Source organism: Haemorhous mexicanus, chromosome 31 (genome assembly GCF_027477595.1).
Source record: "Haemorhous mexicanus isolate bHaeMex1 chromosome 31, bHaeMex1.pri, whole genome shotgun sequence".
Lineage (NCBI taxonomy): Eukaryota > Metazoa > Chordata > Aves > Passeriformes > Fringillidae > Haemorhous > Haemorhous mexicanus.
Genome location: NC_082371.1, coordinates 1,284,494 through 1,307,387, shown reverse-complemented (window position 1 = coordinate 1,307,387; position 22,894 = coordinate 1,284,494). Strand labels below are relative to the sequence as shown.

At 58.2% G+C, this 22,894-nt stretch overlaps 2 protein-coding genes across 2 annotated transcripts; one reads left to right on the top strand and one right to left on the bottom strand.

Annotated features, from left to right (window-relative positions):
* Window positions 1-1,060: 1,060 nt before the first annotated feature.
* On the bottom strand, window positions 1,061-17,456 carry IQGAP3 (IQ motif containing GTPase activating protein 3). Its single transcript, XM_059871224.1, has 38 exons — window positions 17,113-17,456; window positions 16,088-16,175; window positions 15,592-15,748; window positions 15,246-15,323; window positions 14,987-15,063; window positions 14,781-14,848; window positions 14,427-14,540; window positions 13,427-13,605; window positions 13,072-13,159; window positions 12,648-12,811; window positions 12,374-12,461; window positions 12,077-12,240; window positions 11,762-11,922; window positions 11,390-11,514; window positions 11,063-11,223; window positions 10,799-10,889; window positions 10,552-10,719; window positions 10,299-10,441; window positions 10,060-10,230; window positions 9,674-9,757; window positions 9,107-9,178; window positions 8,483-8,552; window positions 7,953-8,161; window positions 7,606-7,758; window positions 7,330-7,493; window positions 6,968-7,192; window positions 6,743-6,883; window positions 6,195-6,279; window positions 5,684-5,916; window positions 5,458-5,590; window positions 5,075-5,177; window positions 4,788-4,929; window positions 4,537-4,624; window positions 3,692-3,907; window positions 3,415-3,581; window positions 3,158-3,259; window positions 2,687-2,795; window positions 1,061-2,457 (listed from the first exon to the last, which is right to left on the bottom strand). The coding sequence occupies exons 1-38, from the start codon at window positions 17,135-17,137 to the stop codon at window positions 2,344-2,346; spliced, it is 4,920 nt and encodes a 1,639-aa protein (XP_059727207.1). The 5' UTR covers window positions 17,138-17,456; the 3' UTR covers window positions 1,061-2,343.
* On the top strand, window positions 17,136-22,794 carry TTC24 (tetratricopeptide repeat domain 24). The gene is made up of 8 exons (XM_059870912.1): window positions 17,136-17,168; window positions 19,479-20,112; window positions 20,195-20,407; window positions 20,485-20,613; window positions 20,737-20,858; window positions 20,976-21,092; window positions 21,884-21,942; window positions 22,695-22,794. The coding sequence occupies exons 1-8, from the start codon at window positions 17,136-17,138 to the stop codon at window positions 22,792-22,794; spliced, it is 1,407 nt and encodes a 468-aa protein (XP_059726895.1).
* Window positions 22,795-22,894: the final 100 nt, after the last annotated feature.

The following is a 22,894-nucleotide window of genomic DNA, read 5'->3' as shown; positions in this document are numbered from 1 at the left end:
CAAGCAGCGCCAGCCCCAGGGAAAGCCCCAGGGCTCAGCAGAGGCCGGGCTGGAGCTCCTGTCCTCTGCAAGCCCCAGCCCTGGGACGTGCTGGGATTGCTCTGGGGGAGCCATCCTTGGAGCTGGGGCCGCCCGAGCCTCTGGCGCCGCCGGAGGAGCCCTCGGCGGGGCTGTGCTGGCCCGGCACCGAGCGCTTCTCCCCAGCTTGCAATGACATCTAGTGGAGCTGCCTCGGGAGGAGCTCAGCCAGCCAGGCCTCCTCCAGCACTCCCAGGGCTTCATTTTCCCCTCCGACCTCGTCTCCAAAGCGTGTGGGCAGCAGGCAGGAGGTGGCACCCTGTGTCTGAGTCATGGCTGGCCACAGCACGACTTCCCGGGAGCCAAAAAAAAAATCAGCTTTTCCACAGCAACACCGAGTCCCCTCCAGCCCATGCTGCAACTGTGAGTAGCTGGGACTGGTATTTTTAGGTGGAGCTCTTTACTTCCCCTCCATCCCCAAAGCACCCCAAACAAGGGGTTGCAGCGTGCCAAGTGCTGCTGGTGCAAAGCCAGTGGCTGGCAGCAGCAAACCACCCTGAGCCACAGCCAGAGACGTGCTGGATCCTCCTCTAAAGGCAAGGAGGGGAAAAAATAAACAAATATGGTAACCAGAAGATAAAAACCCATGTGGTAATGGGTAATGTGCAGCAGCAACTTCCCCGGGATCCTGTCCCTGCAGATGGTGCAGCATCCAACAGGTTAACGGCAGCCTGGTCCTATTTTAAACACAGAAAAGTGCTGCAGCTTGATCCCACTTCATTCCTGTAGAGATATAATCATAGTCTTTAGGAGACGTAATCATAGTATTTATTTAAGAATTAAGTGTGTCTGAAAGTGGCCTAAATTCCCCGTGCAAGAGCTGAGTTGGTGCCTCAGCACCTGACTCTGCACTGCCGTGAGGAGCTGAGGGGTCTCCTTGCTTTGGGACCAGGGGGCTGGAGGAATGTCACCAGCCTCAAACACCCTGGTAAACAAAGAGAGAGGCAGGTGAGGAGCACAGGGAAATGATCATCCAGAGAAATTCTGCATTTTCTGATACATCTTTATTTTTATTTCTGATACATCTTTATTTAGAGTAAACAAGCAGAGGCAGCACAGCAGGAATGCAGCATGGATGGGGATAGAATGAGCATAGTTTGAAGCATTTCTGTGAGAGGAGACAAAGAAAAAACACATAAAAACCTCACAAACAAACATCACTTTCCAGAGACAAGACAGAGCCTGAGATGCCAATAGATCAGGTACCCCTGAGCTGCCTCGAGGTCCCACAGCAGTTACTGAGCAGTGAGGCAGATTCCTACTCCAATCCCCCAAAAATCTTCCTTTGCAGAGCAGCTTTGGGACCTGCTGCTGCCATGCCTGAAGGAGATGGGGTGGGAGGAGGTTGGAACTGCCAGCAGCTCCCTTCCCATTCCATGGAAGGGGCTGGAGAAGGAGCTCACATGGAGAGAAAGTGCTTTAAATGCAGCCATGGCCAAACGCTGTCATTGTCCCACACTTGGAAACTGGTTCAGCAGCAGAGCAAACCAAGAGGGGACAGACACCACCATCCCTGCTGAGATGCTGCTGTGGGCTTGTTCCACAGCAGCTGCCAGGCACCAGAGTGGTCCAGAGATGTGGTCCCTGCTCCAGTCCCTCAGAGCACCCACGGGACACCAGTGACACTGAGCCTCTCTCTTGTGTTTCACAGCCTGGCTGAAGAGCAGTGAAATTCATCTTTAAAATTAAAATTTTTCTATTGCACCTCAATGTACTAAGGAAGAGCTCACAGGTGTCTTCACAAGCAGTTATTGCCTCTCTGTTCTGAGCTTTCACTGCTCCTCCATATAAAGACTGATTCTGACATTTCCCAAGCCTTAGTGTGAGGAAGAAATATATACATACATATAGATATAGATAGATAGATATAGATAAATTAGATACCTGTATTATATCAGTTAAACCTGTGTAGTGTCCAGAAATACAGAGTGGGCAGCTGGCTGTTGGCAACACAGGAATTAAACAGCCAAAATACCCAGATAAAATAGATGTTAAAAGCAACACGTGCTACAAAAGCTTTGGCAGCTGCACCCTCCTCAGGGAGGCTGGGCACTGGTTTAGTACCAAGCTCAGGGTGCCCAGGGCTGGGCTGGGCCCTGTGCTCCCCAGTCAGGCACTGCTGGCTGCAGATGCTCAAGCACACCGCACCCATGCAGGAAAGCTCCATGGCCAGCAGCAGCTCCCCTGCCCTGGAACCACCAACCCTGAGCTCTCTTTGGCAGGTTTCCATTGCTCCCCTTCCCTCTAGCCCCACCCCTGACCCAGTTACTTCTTGAAGAACTTCTTGTTGAGGAGGAAGATGAGCAGGTTGACATTGACCTTGGCCTTATGGAACATCTTCATGACTGCTACACCCTCGTACTGCAGCTGCAGCAGGTCCTGTGGGAGAGGGGACTGTCACTGCCACTGTGCCCAGCCAGGGAAGCCCTCCTGGGTGCCCAGCACAGGGAGCTGGGTTTGCAGGGGGAGCTGTACAGCTCAAGGCAGGGCTCCACACGGGCTCCAAGTCCCCACAAGAGCCGCAGGTGTGGGGGCACCAGCCAGCCCCCACGTGCCCTGGCTGTCCCCATCTCTCTGAGCCCCAGCAGCTGCAGGACAGGCTCCCCACCTGGTAGTGCAGCTGGAAGTGCTCCATGTCGATCCCCATGAATTTGGCTCTCACCTGGAACCTCCCTGATTCCTCACAGGGGATGATGTCAAAAACCACATTCCTGAGCCTGAGAAGACAGAGCCACTCACTACCAAAAGCTTTAACACAGCCAGGGACCAGGTCACCCACCCAGTGCACCCCCTCAGCACAGCAGCCAGACCAGACCCACAGCCCAAACCCCACTGCAAATCCCAACTTTCCTGCATTCTCCTACACAAAACAACTTGCCCCACATGGCAGGACAACAGTGGCCCACGTGCATCCTCCTCCTTGGTTATTTTCCTCTACCTGCCCAAGTTTTCATAGAATCACAGAATATCCTGAATCAGAAGGGACCCACAAGGATCACTGAGTGCATTAAGTCCAGCTCCTGGCCCTGCACTGAATAACCCCAAGCAGGAGCTCCTCCCCTGGAGCAGGGTTACCCACTGGCTGGGTGGCAGGTCCTGGATCTCCAGCAGCACCCCCTTCTCCCACAGCTGGGCTGCTGTGTAGTGCAGAGATGGCAGCTTCTTGCTCTTCCCACTGCCCCTGGAAGAGAAGGGATCACATGCTGAGAGCTCATCTCTGGCCATCCATGACCCCTTGGATTCCCAGCATCTCCAGGACTCACAACAACCAGAGAGCAATGAAAACAAATAACATTTTTTTTTTTTAAATTACTGATTTTTGGTAAGGAACCGCACTTGTTGCTGGCTGCCAAGTTGTCAAGGCAGGTTTTGATGTACTGGTTGTAATAATCAATTTGCTCCTCATAAAACAGAGTCTTGGCATCGAGGCCCTCCAGGGTCTGCCTCAGCTTCAGGAGCTCCCTGCGGCGCTGCTGCCGGTGCCGCCGCTGGTTCCGGATGTCCTGGAGGAAACAGCAGGGCCAGAAAACCAACGGATGTCACAAGCAGCTTTACCAGAGCAGGACCTCTGGGGGTTTAGGGGTGATCCCCAACTCAGCATCCCCCAGCACACCTTGGCCAGCTCATCAACGAGCTGCTGGTACTGGTTGGCAGAGTCCACCAGCCCCAGGCTCTCCAGGCGCCGCAGGTTGCGGATGACCTTGCGCTTCTTCTCCTCCATGGAGAGCTGGCTGTTGGCAGCCAGGGAGGGGCGGTGCTTCAGCTGCTGGGCAGAGGGCTGGGCATCCTGCAGAGCTCGCTGGCACACCAGGTGCTCGTGGGCAGCTTCCTAGGGATGAGAAGGGGTCAGCCTGGAACACGGCTGGAATGGGATACAGAGACGGAACAACCGAACTCTGTGGGATTTACATTCTCTGAACCTGAGAGAAGCAGAGAAAAGAATGATCAAAACAATTCTTATCTCATTTGCTGCGCCTGTATTGTGCCAAAGTGGAATGCAATATGGAGATTGTTTACCCAAAGTGATGGTGTTTTGTTTTCTTGACCAAGCTCTGCAAACTGTGTCCTGACGGTCGGTCAGCAGACAGTCACAAGATTTTGTGCAGTTGAGTGCTTGTGCAGTTTCAGCTTAGATGTAGTGTAATATAGTATAGAATAATATAGTATAATGAAGTAATTAATTAGCCTTCTGATATCATGGAGTCAGATGCATCATTTCTCCCTCCACGGGGGTTGCCTTGAATTTACTATAGAACTCCTTCACCCATGCTTTGATGTGGGTCTCTCCTGGCCCAGAACAGGTGATTTTTCAGAAAACCAGAGTCCAGGCACGGCTGGATCACAAGAGCAGTGGCCAAACCTCTGAGAGGAGCAGGGCAGCTTTTTGCTGAGAACTTTTTTACCCTTTGCCCACAAAGCTTTTCAGTTCATCCCTAGCAGCAGCCTCACACATCCCACCTCATGCTCTGATGCTGGTGTCCACAGGATGTCTGGGAGGGAATCTTCTGGCTGGCACTGGATCAAATCCACCAGCATCTGCTTGGTGCTAGAGACCAGAGGGACATGTCAGGCATCCGCTCCAGACCATCACACTCCACCCAATATTCAGTTGCTGCCCAAGGGTTTCTTGCCCTCCTTGAGCATCCCAGCCCCCAGTACCCTTCCAACACCCCCAGTACCCTTCTGATGCCCACAGAGCCCATCCTCACCTCAGCAGCAGGCTCCTTGTATCACTCTCCTCGCTGCTGGCCACTGGCACCACCTTGTTGGTGAGGGTGAGGGAGATCTCTGTTCTGCTGAGCTGGGAGAGCTGCTCAGCACTGCTGTCTCCCAGGCTGGCAACACTCTCCCCTGTGAGGGCACAGAGAGCCCTGCTAGCTGTGCTGGGCTCCAGAGGGCTGGCTTCCCATGCCCAAAGCAATCCAGCTCAAGCTTCGTGCAAGGAAAGTGTGCCCACGTCCACCCTCCTCCCATCAGGTCCCAGAATCCAACCTACCAACCAGGGACTGGACTGTAGGAAGCTCATCAAGATCCTCCAGGAGCTCGTGCAGGGGGTCACTGTGGTGTGATGTGATGGAGTCCTGGTGCTCGAGCAGGAGCTGGACAGTGCAAGGGATGAACCAGGGGCAAAGGGGGATGCAAATGGAAATGAGGGAGGGCCACCCTTCACACCCAAGAGGGGATGGAGAAGATAGGAGGTTTGCAAAAGGACAAACCTGCAGAATCCAGGTTATTTCCTGGCTTAGAAGAGGAAAAAAGGGTCAGGAAGAGGGAAGTTGTGCCAGGGGTGGAATACAGAAGAATGGGAGGAAACTCAGCAGAAAGCCCAGGGGGTGGGAGCAGAGGAAACAGAGCTTGCCATGAGCTTTATGCCCTGACCTTGTGTGTGGTGATGAGCTCCCCCACAGTGATGTAGATGACTGGTTTGGCCACTGCCACCATCTCTGAGTACTCATCCATGTCAAACCTCTCCTCAGGCTCAGGGACGCAGCAGGCAGCAGAGATGAACCTCCTGCAGGGAGGGACCCCTCTCCTCTGCTCAGCCCCAAACCCCTGCCATGGGCTCCAAGCCCCCCTCCCCCCCCGTCACCATCCTGGGGCCCACCTGAACTTGTTGTGGGTGTGCTCCAGGTACTGGTTGAGCCCGCAGAGGTGGGCACTGTCCCCCTGGAAGGCCTTGTGGGCGGCAGCGTGCTGCAGCACCCTGGCGATGGAGGCCAGGCTGCGGCGCTGCTCGGGACGCAGGGCCACCCCAGCCGACAGGTCCACGATGTCAAAGCCATCAGGGGCCACCACTGCTGGGTTCATGAAGCGGTAGTAGAGCAGGTTCCCCACGACCTAGGACATGAGACAGGCTGGGGTGCATTTGGGTTAGGGCCCAAGGAGGTGACACCTCAGCAGGGAAGGATGTTTCATCCTTGCTCTGCACGGTGGGACCCTTGTGGAAGAGATGGCAGTGCAGGGGAAAAGCTCAGCCTTGGAATTTCCTTAGTGGCTTAAGGAAAATGTTGACTTGGAGGTGTTTTTAAGTCGAGAGGACTTCACCTATTGTGGCTCTTCATGTACAGCCACAGCTGAACCCCACCAAACTGTGGGGTGGCCCAGTCCCACGCTACCTTATCAACCTCCTCTGCTGGTGCCTTGGGGAATTTCTCAACCAAGGACATCCTCAGGATTTTGGCGATGTAGCGCATTCCATAGCTGAGGACAGGTAGGAAGAGGACCATCAGCATGTGAATCCACCCTGATGACCCAGTCCTACTACCCATGATCCAAGAAGCAGCAAGCCCCCAGCCCTGGGGTGATGGAGAAGCCCACAGGTAGGATTGGCAGCTACAGCACCCCTCAGCTCCCTCCCCCCACCCTGCTGCCAACCCAGGCATCTCTGGAGGAGGCCTTCATCCTCTGAGATGACCACAAAGCTGGCATGCATCTCAATGTCAGCAGTAAACTGCCCAGAAACAGAGCAGAAAAAGAAGCCAACCCATGAGGTGCTGCTGATATTTGGGGCTCCCCTTGCTGGCAGTGCAGTAACTCAGTCCTGCAGCAGCAAAGGGGCCAGGAAGCCCCCCCATAATCCAACCTCCTTTCTAAGGCCTTGCTGGAGACACCTTAGAGCCAAGAGCACTCCTGGGATGTGCACAGAAACCACGGGGATACTCACGGGATCTTGTCCACAGAAGAGGTGATGGCAGAGACAAACTTGTCTGTTACTGCCAGGAGATTGCGGATGGCAATGTCCAGCCTCCTCTGGACCTCGGGGTGGCTGAGAGCCTGCTCAGGGCTGACCTCATAGGGCAGCTTGCTGTGAAGGCAGCACAGGACCCCATCACCATCGCAATGCCCATCACCCTGTGGCCAAGCCAAGCCTTCTTACTCAGGCTCTGACCTTCTGTGTCCACTCTGAGACTCAGTCTGGTTGATCCACGCCTTGTAGATGTCCACGGGGTCCGTGTTGATGCTGAGAGTCTTGTCCTGCAGCACCTCCTGCACGGGGCCAGCCAGGATGTGCCGCAGGGCGCTCTGCCCACGCGTGTTGCGGTAGAAGCTGACCAGCAGCCGGATCACCGTGGCATTGCCCGTCAGGATGTCATGGACATGGTCCACCTTGGAGCTGGGGATAGAGATGGGGACGATAGGATGAGGGGATGGATCGGTGTGTTCTCCAAGCAGGAGGCAGCAGAGATAACAGCATCCAAGCTGATGCAGTTCAGCCTTTCCCTGGGCCTGCTGCCACAGCAGGACACCCACCTGATCTCCTCCTGCAGTGCCACTTTGAAGAGCTGCAGCAGCAGATAAGCCTCCCGTGGGCTGGAAGCGTAGTTGTAAAGCGTAAAGATCACCGACTCCATGAATTTGGTGGACTTGTTCTGGGGCATCTGGAAGATCAGCCTGGCCAAGTACACTGGCTGTGTCTGCAGGGAGGAGAGGCACCAAGCTAGCCCAGATGTCGTGGGGTAGCTGGGGGCCAGGTCCCTGCACTGCCCCCCCAGCTGTGAGGGACACAGCAGAGCCCCCCAGCCCCACCTGCAGCAGGTAGAAGAGGTGCTGATAGGCCTCCAGCTTCTGCCTCTTCTCCTTGCTGAGCGTCTTGAGCCCCTTCTGCTTGTCCATGGACATCATCTCTGAGAGCTGCTCCTTGTTCTTCTTGGTCAGCTTCTTGCAGTGGGACACCACCTCCTGTGGTGGGAGAGAAGCACTGGGGTCTGCCTAAGGCTCTGGCATTCTGACCAGTTTCTGGGAGAGCCAGAGGCATCCTAGTGCTCCCCAACCCCTCCAACTGCTTAAAAAGTGAAGCAGAGACAAGTCCAAGCTGCGATGCCATGGAGGGCAGGATGGCATGAGGCAGCCAAGTCCTCCCCCTCTCTCTCTACCTGCAGAGTGATCCTGTTCTTGACCAGCAGCCCAATCTTGATGTCCATGAGGTCCAGGTCGCTCTCCAGCTGCCGGCTGGCACGGATCCTCTTCACCACCTCCTCCTGCAGCCGCAGCACCTCCGACTCCTCCCAGAAGTCGCGCTGGCTCTGCTCCAGCAGGTGGATGAAGCGCCGGACGACGCTCAGGGGTGGACTCTTGGTGTGGACTGCAGCAATGCCCAGTAAGGCCATGAATCATTTCCCCCACCACAGACCCTCAGACCCCCAGCAGTCACTCAGACACCCCATACTCCTGCCCAAAAAGCATCTTCTTGCTGCACCAGGACATGGGACAACACAAGGCCATACCATGCAACGGCCTTCAGGAAGTTTGATGACCAAGGACCACCAAGGCTCTGCCACTCCCGTCCTTGCCAAGGGGCCTACCCATAACTGCTTCCCCACTGTGCAGGGCCAGCAAGGGAGGAGACAGGGTCCCCTTCCCAATTAGCCATCACACTTCAGAGCAGCAGTGAGCAGGCACTTACCCAGCATCCTGTAATCCCCACAGGCCTTGTTGGCTCGCACAAAAGCCTGGATTTTAATTACAGCTTTAATCTGCCAAGACAAACAAGGGGGTGGGAGATGCTTTTCCACAGTGTCCCTAACAAACGTGGGGAGTGAAGGAGTGCTGGACAAGCACATCACTGCCTGGTCCCACTGCCAGGAATGTATTAAGGCCTGGGATGCAGGTCTCTACAAAACAGGAGAGATTTTGGGATTCTGCCCTTCCCAGTGGTCATTTCCCTCCACTCCCTGGATATCAGAAGCTGCAGCAACTCAAGGGGTGCAACTTCACTTCCCACAGCTGACACCCCCCCCTTTTCTCCCCCCAAAATTCCTTCCCCTTTTAATGGGCATCTTGAAGTCATTGTTGTTTTTTCTGGAACTGGAGTGGTTTTGCTCTCCTCACACTTCACAAAACCTGAGAGTTTGGCTTCCAGACCCACCAGGTACCTATTCCTTCCCATCTGTACCCCTGCCAGGATGAATCAGTTCTTCCAGCTGCACTGTGAGCACTCAGGGACAGGGATCCAACTGCTCCAGATCTTCCCCCTGCATCCCCACCAACACGGTCCCAGGAGCTGTTTGACTCCCATCCCATCCCTTACATTCTGCCTGAAGTGGCGCAGCCTCTCCTGGTACTTCCTCTGTGCCTGCCACATCCTCACAGCTGCCTGGATCTGGGAGAGATGTTCAAACATTTGGATTCTGGAAGGACTTGCTTGGCCAAAGGAAATGGGTGGAGGGAAAAAATCATGAGGACTTCCAGGAGAGGTTTAGGTTGGATATTAAGGAAAATTTCTTCATAGAAGGGGTGGTCAGGCATTGGCACAGGCTGCCCAGCAAAGTGGTGGGTTCACCATCCTGGGAGGGATTTAACACCCATAGGGACGTGGCATTTGGGGACACGGTTAGTGGTGGCCTTGGCAGTGCTGAGGGAACAGATGGACTCAGTAATCTTCAAGGGCTTTTCCAGCCTCAGTGAGCCCATGGTAACAATTCTGTTCTATGATTTTTTTCTCCCCTGTCCACTCACACACTGCCCTGGCCCAGCTGCCACAATCCCCCCCTGGCTCCTCAGTGCTGGGCAGGGGTAAATGCCACCCTCACAAGCTGAACAAGCAGGTGACAATGCCCAACATGAGAACAAAGGCTGAAGAAAGAATCTCCCAAACCTTTATTGCAGCCTCTGTGTTGGATTTCAGGTAGTGCAGCCTGTCCAGGTAAGCTCTGCGCTGCCTGTACCCCCTCCAGCAAGCCTGGGCACAAGAAGATCAGGTAGAGAGACCTGAGTGAGGTCACTGTGACTCCATTGGTTTTTCAGGGAGCACATGAAGAAAGAGAACAACACAGCACAGGGAAAGAGGAAACCAGGCCCAAAGCAGCCACCGTGAGGGAAACAAGACCCTCACTGCTCTCTGCAGCACCTCAGGGGTCCTGGCAGTAAAACTACAGAGCAGCAAGCGCTGCCCCTCCCAGGGCCTGCCAAAAAGTGCTGCGAGCAGCTGCCCTTGGTTTGTGTGGCTGTGCTCAGAGGAGGGACAGGTCCTGGCTGTGTCACCTGGATCCTGATGGCAGCTGGCCTCTGCTCCTGCAGGACATGGCGCTGCGCCGCGAGCTGCCGGCGAACGAGGAAGCCGCGGAGCCGCGCCTGCAGCCTGACCACCAGGGCCTCCCTGGATGCCCACAGGCACTCCCGCTCGCGGGCCAGCGTCACTCGGCTGATGACAGACTGCAAGGACAGCCCCAGCTCAGCCCCAGCAGTGCCAGCGGTGCCCACCCAGCCCGTCCTGCCCATACCTGCATCTCCTCCTGGCTCAGATGCGTGCTGTTGAAGCTGCCATGGCGTGGGCACTGCCAGCTGCCCTCCAAGGTCTGCAGGTTCAGGAAGTACTCAGCACCATCCAGCAGCCTGTGCCGGACCCAGTATGGCTTCGTGCTCCCTGCATGCCGGGATGGATGGGAGCTGCTGCAGAGTGCTGCTCCCCCTGAACACCCTGGCCAGGGGTGCACCCCAGGCTCCCAGGGCGGGGGAGGTTTTGCAGGGTTTTACCTGCTGGTCTCTTGGTGGCCATCAGAGCCGCCAGCTGCTCCTGGTAGGTGTCAGCATAGGCATTCACCACCCCACGCAGGGCCACGTCAGGGTTGCACAGCACCCTCAGGGTCTGTGATGCCTTCCCTTCCTTGATGGCCTGGTTGATGGCAGCTATGCCCAGAGCCACTGCAGGAGCAGAGGGGCTCACATCAGCCCCTTTTTGTCCCCCAGCCTCCAGCAGCACCCACATGGGGAGAGCACTCACTCCTCCTGGCTGCCATTGTGTCCTGGTTGGCCTGGCAGACCCCTTCCTGGATTTCCTCCCACCCAAGAGCAGCTCCATTGTCCTGCGTGGCCTGTGAGATGGGGGAGATGGGCTCTAGTGAGCTGGGCAGCCCCCTTTGAGCAGATGCTGCATTGCTAGGGTGGGGAGGGGGGGGTTATTTCACAGTCTTGTGACCAAGGCAGGGTACCGGGGGGATACCATGCTGCCATGGAGGGTCTCCACAGCTGATGACCCCCACCCCACCTGGACTTTCTGCCCCCGTGCCTGGGACAGGACACTGTGGTAGCGCGGGGCGGTGGGAAGGGCGATGTCGGGCAGGGTGGGCAGCAGCAGCAGCGCCGCCAGCGTCTTCTCGGGGTCCTCCTGCAGCAGCGCCTCGTTCAGCAGCCGGAGCACACGGGCTCCTGAAGGGCAAGGAAGGGAGGACATGCCTTTCAACCCCTCCAATCTCGGGCACCAAGGGAATCACAGCCCAGGGTGCTGTGAGATTCTCTGGTGTCCCCACTGTAACCTCCCTCCCAGGATATCTGCGACCCCCTGCATGCCCAAACTCGTGTGGGCAGGACTCACGGTCGTCTTCATCCTGCACTGATGAATTGGTGTTGTTGATGCTGTCCTGAATGTCATTCCAGCTCAGGAACTCAGCTCCTGCTTTCCTCAACTGGACTTTCAGCTGCAACAAGTCATCAAAGTACCTGCAGGAGAGAAACAAGGCAATGACCTGAGGCATTCCGAGTAGGGCTCAATGCATTCCAAGGAGGGTTTGGTGCATTCTGAGCAAGAGGGCACCTGTCAGAGCCAGTTGCCCAGCTCTTCAGAGCAGAGAGGGAGGACACAGGACAGGGAGGCTGCTGGAACAAGCCCACAAAAAGCCCAGGCCCCCTGACCAGCCCCTTCCACAAGATTTCTTCACACCAACCCCTAACGCAGAGCCCAGCTCACCGCTGTGCATTTGCATCCTCAGCTCCTGAGAGGCCCAGGGCAGGGCTGACCAGGCTGCTCCAGAGCCTGCTGGGGTTCCTGGCATCCAGGGCTTGGTTAACCAGTGCCACAGCTGAGAGCATCTCCACAGCCACAAACAACTCCTCCTGTGTCAACTCACCCTGCACAGAGCAGGCAGAGACACTGAACCCCCATAACCTCCTCCTCCAGGCCCAGCTTCCCCAGGGGAGCAGCAGCAAAGGAACCCAGTCCTAGCAGAGGGACCACCCCACCCACTGTCAAGGGCACCCATGGCCCATCCCTGGTGTCTCTCACCCGTGGGTGCTGGCTCTGCAGCAGGGCCAGCTGCTGCTGGTACAGGGGAGCAGCAGGGGTGTGCACATCAGGCAGCTGGGCTGCAGGGTCCATCAGAGCTTCCAAGGTTTTGGCTGGCATCCCTCGGCGGACAGCAGCGTTGATCTGGCTGACGGCCTGCAGCACTGAGGGACAAACAGGGGGCTGGCACAGGGGGGCTGCAGGAAGTGGCTGTGCCCTGTCTCAGGGCCAGGCTGTCAGCAGGCCCACCAGCACTGGGCAGCAGAACCTGCAATAAGAGTTCACCCAGGCACTCACTGGCTCGCTCCTTCTCATCCCGCCGGTTCGCTGTGAGGATCCCTGCCTGCACCTCCTCCTGCTCCAGCAGCTCCAGGTAGCCCAGTTCCTGCAACAGGCAGAGAGGGGTGTCAGGTCTCACAGCTCACCATGTTTGTGCTGACAGAGCAGCTCTGCTCAGACCCCTGGCAGAAAGCTGCCAACTCCCCAGCCCACGGGACCTCCTTCTTCCTGGGGACCATGGGCTGCCCCCCAGCACCAGCACCCTGCACCCCAGGCTCCTGCCAGCCCCTACCAGGGCCTTCTCCTCCCGGTCCATGCTGAGTTGCTCCAAGTAGAGCTCGAGGTTGTCACGCTGGATGCAGCGCAGGGGCAGGCTGGGGTCCTGCAGTGCACAGTGCAGTGCCAGCACATCCTGTCTCTCCAGGGCATTGTCCACCTCTTCCAGAGCTCCACGCACTACAAGAGGCCAAGTCACCCCAGAGGTGAGCAGGTAAATCATCCCCCAGCTCCAGGGAGAAAAGGCAGCTATGGCTAAAGCCTGCATACCCATCACTTGAATTTCTCCTTGGAAATGCAACACGCCCAGCCCTTCTTCCCACTAGGTTTGAGGCTGGCCTGAGCAGACTTCTTTCTGCTATGCCCACCACTCTCCCCATGCCCAGGGCTACCATGGTCCCACCATAAGCCCTGGAGAGGGAAGGCCCAGCTTTGCTCACCGTTCACTTTGTTGATGTTCCCTTGGATTTCAGCCTGGGTCAGACACCAGTCGTAGACATCCTCTCCTTCAAGGATCACCTGTGGGCACTGGACAGGGACTCCCCAGCTTGAGCTTTCTGCCCAAGCACACTCCACCATGCACAGTAGGGTCCCCTGCAGATGCCTGGGCTCATTTCCCAACCCCTGGGTGAACTAGCCCCCAAAGAAGAATCATCTCCCCCATCTTTTGCTCAGCACAAGGGCTCCCAGGCCATGTTTCAGCCAGCAAGCCCCCTATGGTCTCCCTCCACCTCCCCATCAGCAAAGGGGCTGCTCCTCTCCCACCCACCCCAGAGCACCCTGTGCCCTCCTCACCCTGCTTCTAGCACTGCTGCCCTTCTCCAGCTTGGCCTGGTGCAGCACCTCCTGGTAGGCACCTGCCAGCTCCTGGCGCAGTCCCACCAGCATGGCGTGGGGGTTCTGCAGGGTCTCCATGGTCTGGGCCACCACCCCCCGCTCCACCGCCTCGTTGATGGCCAGCACCGCGGCATGGACTGCAGGTGAGGCAGGGAGGGGGTGAGTGAGAGGGGTCACGGAGGGGCAGGATGGACCGTCTGCTTTATCCCTGCATGCAGTGGGACAAGACATTCCATGGGCGATGGTGTGAACCCGCCCTCTTCAGAAGGCCAGCTGCAGTCCCCAGCACCTGGGGAGTCTCACAGCAAGCCCAGGGAATGCAGAACCCCAGCTGCTTATGCCTAGCAATGGCTGTGCCAGCACCTGCAGACTTGTGCTGGGCTCAAAGAGAACAACCAGGTGCCTCCCACTGCATCCCAGACCACCATCACCTCCCAGGGCACCCCCTCCCAGTTTGCTGGCCCCAAATTTGGCATTCAGTTGTCACTGTCATATTTTCTGGAAAAATCCCCTTGCCCAGGATTTTTCTCCTGGGAAGCAGAGAAGCCTCAGAGAAAAGGAAAACAATATTATCTCATTTGCTTCTCCTGTGTTTTGCTGCTTTGGAATGTGTTTGGAGATTGTTTACCAACAGGTGGTTGTTTCATTGGTTTCATGTGAATTGCTTTGACTCAATGACCAATTACAGTCAAGCTATGTCAGGACTCTGGAAGGAGTCATGAGTTTTCATTATTATCTTTCAGCCTTCTCTAAGTATCCTTTCTGTATTCTTTAGTATAGTTTAGTTTAGTATTCTTTAATATAATATAGTATGATAAAATAATAAATCAGCCTTCTAAGAACATGGAGTCAGATTCATCATTCCTCCCTTCATCTGGGAACCCGCAAATACAAAATTGAGTAGCTGAGCGAAGATCCTGCTACAGACTGACACCCAGCCCCTCTCCCCAGCCATCACCTGCTGCTTCATCCACTGAGAGCTCGTTGGCCAAAATGCCTCCAATCTTGCTGAAGGCGGGCAGCTGCAGCCCATACTTCTCCAGCTCCCGCTTCATGTTGTTGATCTCCTCCTCTGGAGCAGAGCAGAGGCAGCACTGCTCAGCACCAGCCCCCTAGCCCAGTACTGGAGCAGGGGCAGCCAGCAGAGAGGGGTGCAGAAAACCCCCACACTGGGGCTTTTGCCAAAACTGAGGCAGTTTTGACAAAACACATCCAAGACTTTCACTTCACACATCCCTCCTACCACAGGACCCCAGAGCACTGGTGGCAACCCCCCCTTGGCAAGTCCCAGCCTAGGTCTCCCTGCACATACCTGTGAATTTCACTTTCCCATACAAGTCCTGGATCGGAGGAGCCAGCCCCAGCTTGAAGAGGTAGAAGCTGAAATACAAACCCACACGGTGACATCACCTGCTTCTCCCTCCTGACGCTTCTGTGTCACCTGAGGCTGACGGGTGACACCACCAAAGGGCTGATGAGCATGAACACATTCCATGAGAGCCAGGGCAGGGCACCCACCTGAGTGCATGGATGCAGTAGACCACCCGGGGCATGTTCTTCTTGTCATAGATGTCAGTGGTCTCTGGGTGGAAGATCTGCCAGCAAGACAGAGACACATCAGGGGCAATGGCATCGAGACAGTCCCCAGGGCTGGCTGATGTCAAAGAGTGGGGGGGCAAAGACAAAGCCCCCCTGCCATACCAGCACCCCCCCAGTAGTGCCACAAGGCAAAGGCCAGTGTGCCTCTTGGCTGGGGAGAGCAGAGGGGAGGTGTTACCGAGGGAAGCCCCACGTGGCTCATGGCATCACGCCAGTAGTTGATGTTATCCGTGTGCCTAAAGTGAAGCCCGGCTGTCTGGAAGAGAGAAGCTGAGGTCAGGCTGAACCCCACTTTCTCCCATCCCTGGGGCCCCCCTTGCCCCCAGAGCAGCCCAGCCAATGCAGGAGGTCAAAGACAGAGGCAATGCCTGTGATCCCCAGCTCAGGGAGCCCATTGCAGCCACCTGCTACAGAACAGTCTGCGGTCAGTGAGTCCCTCCTCACTCTGCACTCACCAGCAAGGGAAAGGTTTGGGGCTACACCCTAAGGGGTACTACACTTTCCCTCTGGTGCCACAGCCTTACCTTGTACCGTGTCTGTTCAGGGTCGTAGATCTTCTTCAGTGGGACAACAGCAGGGGCAAAGCAGTGGCCCAACTTGGCCAGGAGGACCCCATTGCGCAGGGTCTCCTCCAGCTCCGTGGGCGGGGGCAGCCCCTCACCCAGGCAGGCCTCCATCCAGCTGGCAGGGCAGGGACAGAGCACATCACAGACCCCCAGAGAAAAGCACCCAAAGGACATCCCCCTCCCAGCCACATTCCAGTAAATCCTCCCTGGCAGGGGAGCTCAGCTCTGAGGCTTTTGCTGCTGGGTGGTTTTTAGTTTGGATGGAGGGCTGAGTATGCCCCCACAAAAAACACAATCCCCCAACCAGCTTTGAGGAGCCATAAAGCCACAGCAGCATTCTCCAGCACTATAGCCACTCCCCATCCACTCCACCTGTCCCCCTTTTCTCCCCACCCCTTAGCACCCCTTTTCTCCCCAAATGTGAGCTCGAGGATCTCCCCAAGTGCAGCCTCACCGCTTGGCTTCCTCCAGGTGGCACAGGTACTGGTAGGCAACGTTCTGCCTCCTCTGTTCGTCCATCTCATCGGCAGTCAGGCGCTCACCTGGGCAGGAAGGGGACCTCCCGTCAGAGCCCCCTGCTCAGGGAGGCTTTTTGATGCCCCCCATGGCCACTGAAACTAAGATTTGGGAAAGGGAGCCAGGCTTTGGGTGCAGTAGCCTGTGAGTGGGAGTGGCACCAAGGTAACAGTTCCCAGCCCTTCCGGCAGTGGGAGGAAAATTTCCAATTTCCCTTTTTCCCAAATAACGGCCATCAGAGCTGGCACTGGAGTGGGGGAGGGCACAGAGCAAGCATCCGGGGAGGAGGTGGGGAACACAGCTACAGGTTTGGGGTCCTTTTACAGGGCTGCTGATGCTGGAGGCACCCACAACCTCTGGGGGGCAGCCAGCTGCCTCCCAACAAACAATTCCTCAAAGTATGTCCCCCCCAGTTTGTCCCCAGGGGCCTGGCACCTTGCCACCACTGTCCCTCTACCCACACGCAGACCTGCCTGTTCCCCCTCAATGCCCTGCACCCCTAAATCTGACTGCTCCCCCCATCCCACTGCATACCCAGAGTCCCTGTCCCCATGTGCATCCCACACCTATCCCCACAGCCCCCTGCCCCCCAGCCTTACCTGTCCCCTCACATTCCCCTGTCCCCCCAGCCTTACCTGTCCCCTCACATTCCCCTGTCCCCCCAGCCTTACCTGTCCCCTCACATTCCCCTGCCACCCCAGCCTTACCTGTCCCCTCACATCCCCCTGCCACCCCAGCCTTACCTGTCCGCTCACATCCCCCTGTCCCCCCAGCCTTACCTGTCCGCTCACATCCCCCTGTCCCCCCAGCCTTACCTGTCCTCCCCCAGCTCGCTGCACCCCAGACTTGTCCCCCTCCCGTCCCCCTGCACCCCGGACATTCCTGCTCCCCTCACCCTTCTGCCCCTCCAGACGTGCCCGCAGCCCCACCCGCAGCCCCCCGGTGCCGGTGCCTGTGACTCACAGCGCCCCGGCCCCGCTCCCTCCATGGCCGCGGTGGCTCCGGTGGCTCCGCCCGAGGTTTGAATCTCCCGCCGCCCACGTGGCTCCGCGCGGGGGCTGCCGGGCTGGACAGCGGGGCACTGGGGAGCGGCGGCAGTGGGACACCGGGACAGCTGGCACGGGGACCCCAGGACCCCGAACCCGGGAAAGCGGGACACGGGGACCCCGGGACACCGGCGTCGCCCTGACTTTTTAAGATTTTCTGAGCTTTCTGATGTTTACATTCTTGTAACGAACTTTCTGTAAATAACTTATTGTTTTGCATTCTTTCATGGAGGAGGAGAAATTTGATGGACTGCTGTTTTGTCCAGTGTCATTGGAGAGTTGGCACTGTCACCATCCAATCCGCTGTCACTTTTGGAAAGCTCTAAATGTTAGAGTCAGAAATTAAAAAGTTCATTTTTACCTTGAAAAGAGCAGCGTGTCCACATCGTGTTATTTCGTGTCCTACAGTGACACACCGGGGCACCGGCGGCACCGGGACACCGTGGGGGAGAGCGTGGGACGCACACTGGGGAGCTCAGGGAGCACCGGGGGTGCGGGAAGTGACACACACCGAGAGAGCGAGGGGAGCCTCGGGTTGCAGGGGGAGCCTTGGGGTGCAGGGGCTGGGCAAACACCAGGGTGCAGGGGGAACTCATGGGTGCAGGGCCGAGCGAGGGCTGCTGGACGACTCCACGGGCTCTGTGCCACACCAAAGACGTGCCACCCGACCCCGGGGTGCCCTGTACCCTCACTGCTCTGAGCCCATCCATCAACCCAGTCCAAAGCATGAATCTGCCCCCCCATGGAACAAGCCCCCAGCACCTGCCATGAGCTGTTGAGACAGCAAGGAGCCGGTTGTGCCATCCATTACATGGCTGTCCTGTCCACCACATAGTTTTCCCATCCATCATCCATCCATCCCTCACAGGGCTCACACTGGCACTGCTGCACTGAGTTGCCATGGCACTGCACACCGCCCTGGTGACAGGGATGAAACTGGAGCCAGCGGGGCCATTGTGGGATGTGCTTTCCCAGGAACAGGCCTGGCTTTGTCCCAGCCTGTGCCACCGCCTGCCACGCTCCTGTCTCAGAAGCCGGCCGTCCATCACCAGGGGCTGTGATCTGCTCCAGGCACTTTTCCAGGCAGCCCAAGCTTGGAGGTGCCTCAGACATCCTCCATCCCCGCAGCAGAGCCCTGGCTTGCGGCAGCAATGCGGCTGCAGCGGCGGGGATGCCTCGTCTCTCTGCTCCCTGCTGTCAACAACCTTTGCACCTGAAGAGCAAACAGTAAGTGTGTGCAACCCATTATTCTGCCTCCCAAAAAAGGCACCCCAGCAACATCCCACTCCATGCTGTGGTGTACCTCCTCCTCCCGCAGTGACCTCTTTCCTCTCTCGTGGCCACCAAGGCTTGTGGGGTTCTCCATGGAAAGGCCTTTTTCCTTTCTGAAACTTAATAGCAAGCAGGCTACAAGACATCCCTAATTTTCCTAAATAATATAAAATAATGCTGCTTGTTTGAAGTGTTTGCTGGCTGGGTCACGCTGCCTTGGCTGCCTAAGCACCTCTCTTTCTTGCAGGCAGGCTGCTGCCCCTGCCCATGGATTCAGAAGAGGCTGCTGACCTGGGAGGGCAGCCCACCACCCCCACACACCCCACTGCCCCCTCTGCCCCCACACATCCCACACACCCCACTGCCCCCTCTGCCCCCACACACCCCTCTGCCCCCTCTGCCCCCACACACCCCACTGCCCCCTCTGCCCCCACACACCCCTCTGCCCCCTCTGCCCCCACACACCCCACTGCCCCCACACACCCCATAGATCCCACACACCCCACTGCCCCCTCTGCCCCCTCTGCCCCCACACACCCCACTGCCCCCACACACCCCATAGATCCCACACACCCCTCTGCCCCCTCTGCCCCCACACATCCCACTGCCCCCACACACCCCATAGACCCCACACACCCCACTGCCCCCTCTGCCCCCACACATCCCACACACCCCTCTGCCCCCTCTGCCCCCACACACCCCACTGCCCCCACACACCCCACAGACCCCACACACCCCACTGCCCCCTCTGCCCCCACTACCCCCACACACCCCATAGCCCCCACACACCCCACTCCCCCCTCTGCCCCCACACACCCCACAGCCCCCACTCCCCCCTCTGCCCCCACACACCCCACAGCCCCCACTGCCCGCTCTGCCCCCACACACACCACTACTCCCACACACCCCACTGCTCCCACTGCCCCCACACACCCCGCAGCCCCCACAGCCCCCTCCAGCTGCAAGAAGAGCTGGAAGAAGAAGAAGGCTGAGGCCAGGGCAGCTGCTCAGGAGGGAGGGGATGAGGTGGCAGGGCGGGTGGGTGTGATCGAGGGCCTCACACGAGCCGGACACCGGGCGCTGGCCCTGGGTGCCGGGCGGGAGGCAGTGGGGTGCTTCAGGAGGGCCCTGCTCCTCTCCAGGGACTCAGTGAGCCCTCAGCTCCACAGGGCTTGTGCTTTCAACCTGGGGGCTGCCTACGTGGAGACTGGGAAGCCCAGAAAGGGCTTTGAGTTCCTCCTCCAGTCCCAGCCCTCAGAGGCGGAGAGCGGGGACCACTCAGGGAGCCTTTATTTCAGCGTCGGGGCGGCTCACGAAGGGCTCCAGGATTTTCCAAAGGCTCTGGAGTGTTTTGAGAAAGTCTCCGGCCACGCTGTTGCTGCGCAGGCTGGCAGCCGAGCGGGGACCTGTGTGCAGATGGGCTGCTGCTACCTGGGGATGCGGGAGCCAGCGCGGGCCGCGCGGTGCTTCCTGGACGCGGCGCAGGCCTACGCGGCAGCGGAGAGCCCCGGGGCCGCGGCCGTGGCTCTCAGCAGGGCGAGCGGCTCCATGCTGCAGAGCCGGCAGTTCCGGAACAAAGACATCGCCGGGGTCCTCGCCCGGTGCCGCTCACTCTGCGAATCCATCCCCGACCCGGCCCTGCGAGGTAACGCCGCGCCGCGCCGCTCCCTCCCCTCGTAGGGCCCTGCGGAGCAGCTCCGACGCCTGCTTTTTCTCTCTGCCCCCAGGGAAACTCTACAACGACATCGGCCTAGGCTACTCGCAGCTCCACATCTTCTCCCTGGCTGCCGAGAACTTCGAGCAGGCCCTGGGGCTGTGCGGTGGGGAGCGGGACCGGCAGCAGGAGGCTGCGCTGCTGCAGAACCTGGGCGCTGCCCTCAACGCCCTGCGCCGCTTCGGCGCCGCGCTGGGCTGGCACCGGCGTGCGGCCGCGCTGCACGGTACCGCACCCGCCGTCCCTGCCCTCGGCTGTGCCGCATGGGCCAGCTCGGCATGGAGCCCCTGTTCCCAATTCCAGGTGCTCTGGGGAACCGCAGGGCTCAGGGGCAGAGCTTTGGGAACTTGGCATACGCCTGCAGCCAGCTCGGGAAGCAGGGGGCTGCCGCCGAGAGCTACCTGCACGCCCTGCAAGCCTTCCGGGACTCGGGTGAGGGGAGACACAGGTGCCCCCGCAGCATCCCACAGCCAAGCGGGCTCAGGCTGGGTAACGCTGCCTGCCGGGGATCTCGGCTGAGCAGTGCAGGCACCGATGCAGCCCTTTGCCTCCCAGGGGACTTGCAGGGGCAGTGGCAAGCGTGCGAGGGGCTGGGTGCAGCGTGCTTGCACCTGGGAGACCCCCAGAAAGCCATCAGGCACTATCAGGAGGCCCTGATTTTGCTTTCCCGCTGTCAGGTAAGGCGTGATGGGGCAACCCCAGGGCCCGACCCTCCTGTGCATCATGGGGCACTGGCCTCAGCCCAGGGGCACACCCACTTAGCCCATCACACATACAGGTTCTCTCCACCACAGGACAGCCCCAGAGCTGCCCACAAACGGGTCGTGCACAAGCTCACAGATGCCATCCAGCACCGACTCCACCTCAGCCACCTCTCTTACCAGGGGGGCTGGGCACCCAGCCCAGCCCTGGTGAGCATCACCCAGGGCATGACACACTCTGGAGGACTGGGAACTGGGACCCCAGTAGGGCTTTGGGGGGCAGATTAACACATGTTAATCCCATCAGGAGCCCAGCCAGCTGCGATTTTGCTCCACACTGCCCCGAGCCAGCAGGACACAGCTCCAGGGGAGAGAGATGTGAGTAGGAAAGCTGCCATCCTCTCTCTTCTTCCTCTGGAATGAGGTTCCAGATCAACCAGGAGACAAGGCTTCCTTCACTCCATGTCTTTCAGGGAGAAAACCCAGACTGAGGATGAGCTGTATTGGTGTACCCCAAGAGCACATCCCAGGTATTCAGGTGAGAGGCTGCAAATTAATGTGGGGTTGAGCCATCAGGCAATTCCTGGTGGAGCTGAGTCTTTGGCACAGTCTGATACTGTGTTCTTGCCTGTTTGTCCTGGAGGCACAAGAATGGCCCTGACTGATGGTCTCACACTGGAGCCTTGCGACCCAAGTGGCCTACTGGGCACCTCTGGGGAGGATGACGATGGTTCCAGCTCAGCTCCAGGGTATCACAGTGAGCCCCAGGCTAACAGGTGGGTGGGCAAGTGGGAGGCACCTCAGTACAGCCCCTGGCACCCAAATACCTCTGCAGCACAAGGGACCTCTCCTGTTTAATGGTGAAAATCCAGAGATTTTCAAAGATACATAATTCTGGGAGTGCGTTTGGGATCATTCCAGCTGGATCCTAGGGAGGATCCAGCCACGATGGGACAGGGGAGCTGTCCAGAAGCCCCACACGAGGTTCACTTGTCTCTCAGCATGAGAACCACCAGCCCCCTGCCCCTGGCCAAGCTGCCCCATGCCAGCCTCCAGCTCTGTAAGTACCACAGACAACCAGAACATCGCTTCTGCAGTGAGCCCAGGCCTGAGGGTCTCACATTGCATCCCACAGGGCACCAAACCCTCCATCAGAGGCCTCCAGAGAGGTAGGTGGTGCCTTGGGGGAGTGGGCAAGGGAGGTTTGGCCTCCAGAGTGTCCTCTGAGGGGAGGGCTCACGAGTGGAGTCCCTAGCAGGGCTGTTTCTTGGAATGGACATGACCCCAAGCCAAAAGTCACAGGGGCCGGTGATTTTGGTACCTCATAGCCAACACCAAAACCGTGCCCTAGGGATGGGGCAGCAGATGTAAGGGTGGTTTCCAGTCCCCTGGTATGAACCTCCTGCCCACTTCTGCCTTCCAGTGCTTAAAGGGGCTCCAACAGAGCTAGGCAGGGACTTTGGACAAGGGCCTGAAGGGACAGAACAAGGGGGATGGCTTCCCACTGCCAGAGGGCAGGGAAAGATGGGATACTGGGAAGGAATTCTTCCCTGTGAGGGAGGTGAGGCCCTGGCACAGGTGCCCAGAGAAGCTGTGGCTGCCCTATCCCTGGCAGTGTCCAAGGTCAGTTTGGACAGGGTTCGGAGCAACCTGGGATAGTGGAAGGTGTCCCTGCCCATGGCAGGGGGTGGGATGAGATGGGCTTTAAGGTCCCTTCCCACCCAAACCAGTCAGTGACTCCGTGATTTGATTATTCTATTTTTCATCCTGCTGGACACCCTCACTCCCCATGACGCCTCTGTGACCTTGCAGCCATGACAATGACCACACTGCCACTGCTGCCGGCTGCTGGTCCCGCCGGAGACCCCGCAGGGGCACCAGGACTCTGTCCCTCATCTGCAGCCTCGTGTGACCGGGAGGACACCGGGGAAACGCAGCTTCTCGGGGGGCCTGTGCAGGCCCAAACCGGAGGGGGGTTGGGCCGTTCAGCCAACACGGTTCTGACCCCGCTC

Bases quoted from the DNA above. Each gene is read 5' to 3' on its own strand.
- TTC24 (XM_059870912.1), top strand. From the start codon at position 17,136: ATGGCCGCGGTGGCTCCGGTGGCTCCGCCCGAG. The intron at 20,408-20,484 runs GTACCGCACCCG...TCCCAATTCCAG, and splicing joins GCGTGCGGCCGCGCTGCACG to GTGCTCTGGGGAACCGCAGG. The intron at 20,614-20,736 runs GTGAGGGGAGAC...TTTGCCTCCCAG, and splicing joins GCAAGCCTTCCGGGACTCGG to GGGACTTGCAGGGGCAGTGG.
- IQGAP3 (XM_059871224.1), bottom strand. From the start codon at position 17,137: ATGGAGGGAGCGGGGCCGGGGCGCT. The intron at 14,541-14,780 runs GTATGTGCAGGG...GCTCTGCTCCAG, and splicing joins TGGGAAAGTGAAATTCACAG to AGGAGGAGATCAACAACATG. The intron at 3,908-4,536 runs GTGGGATGTGTG...TCTCATCCCTAG, and splicing joins CACCAGCATCAGAGCATGAG to GAAGCTGCCCACGAGCACCT.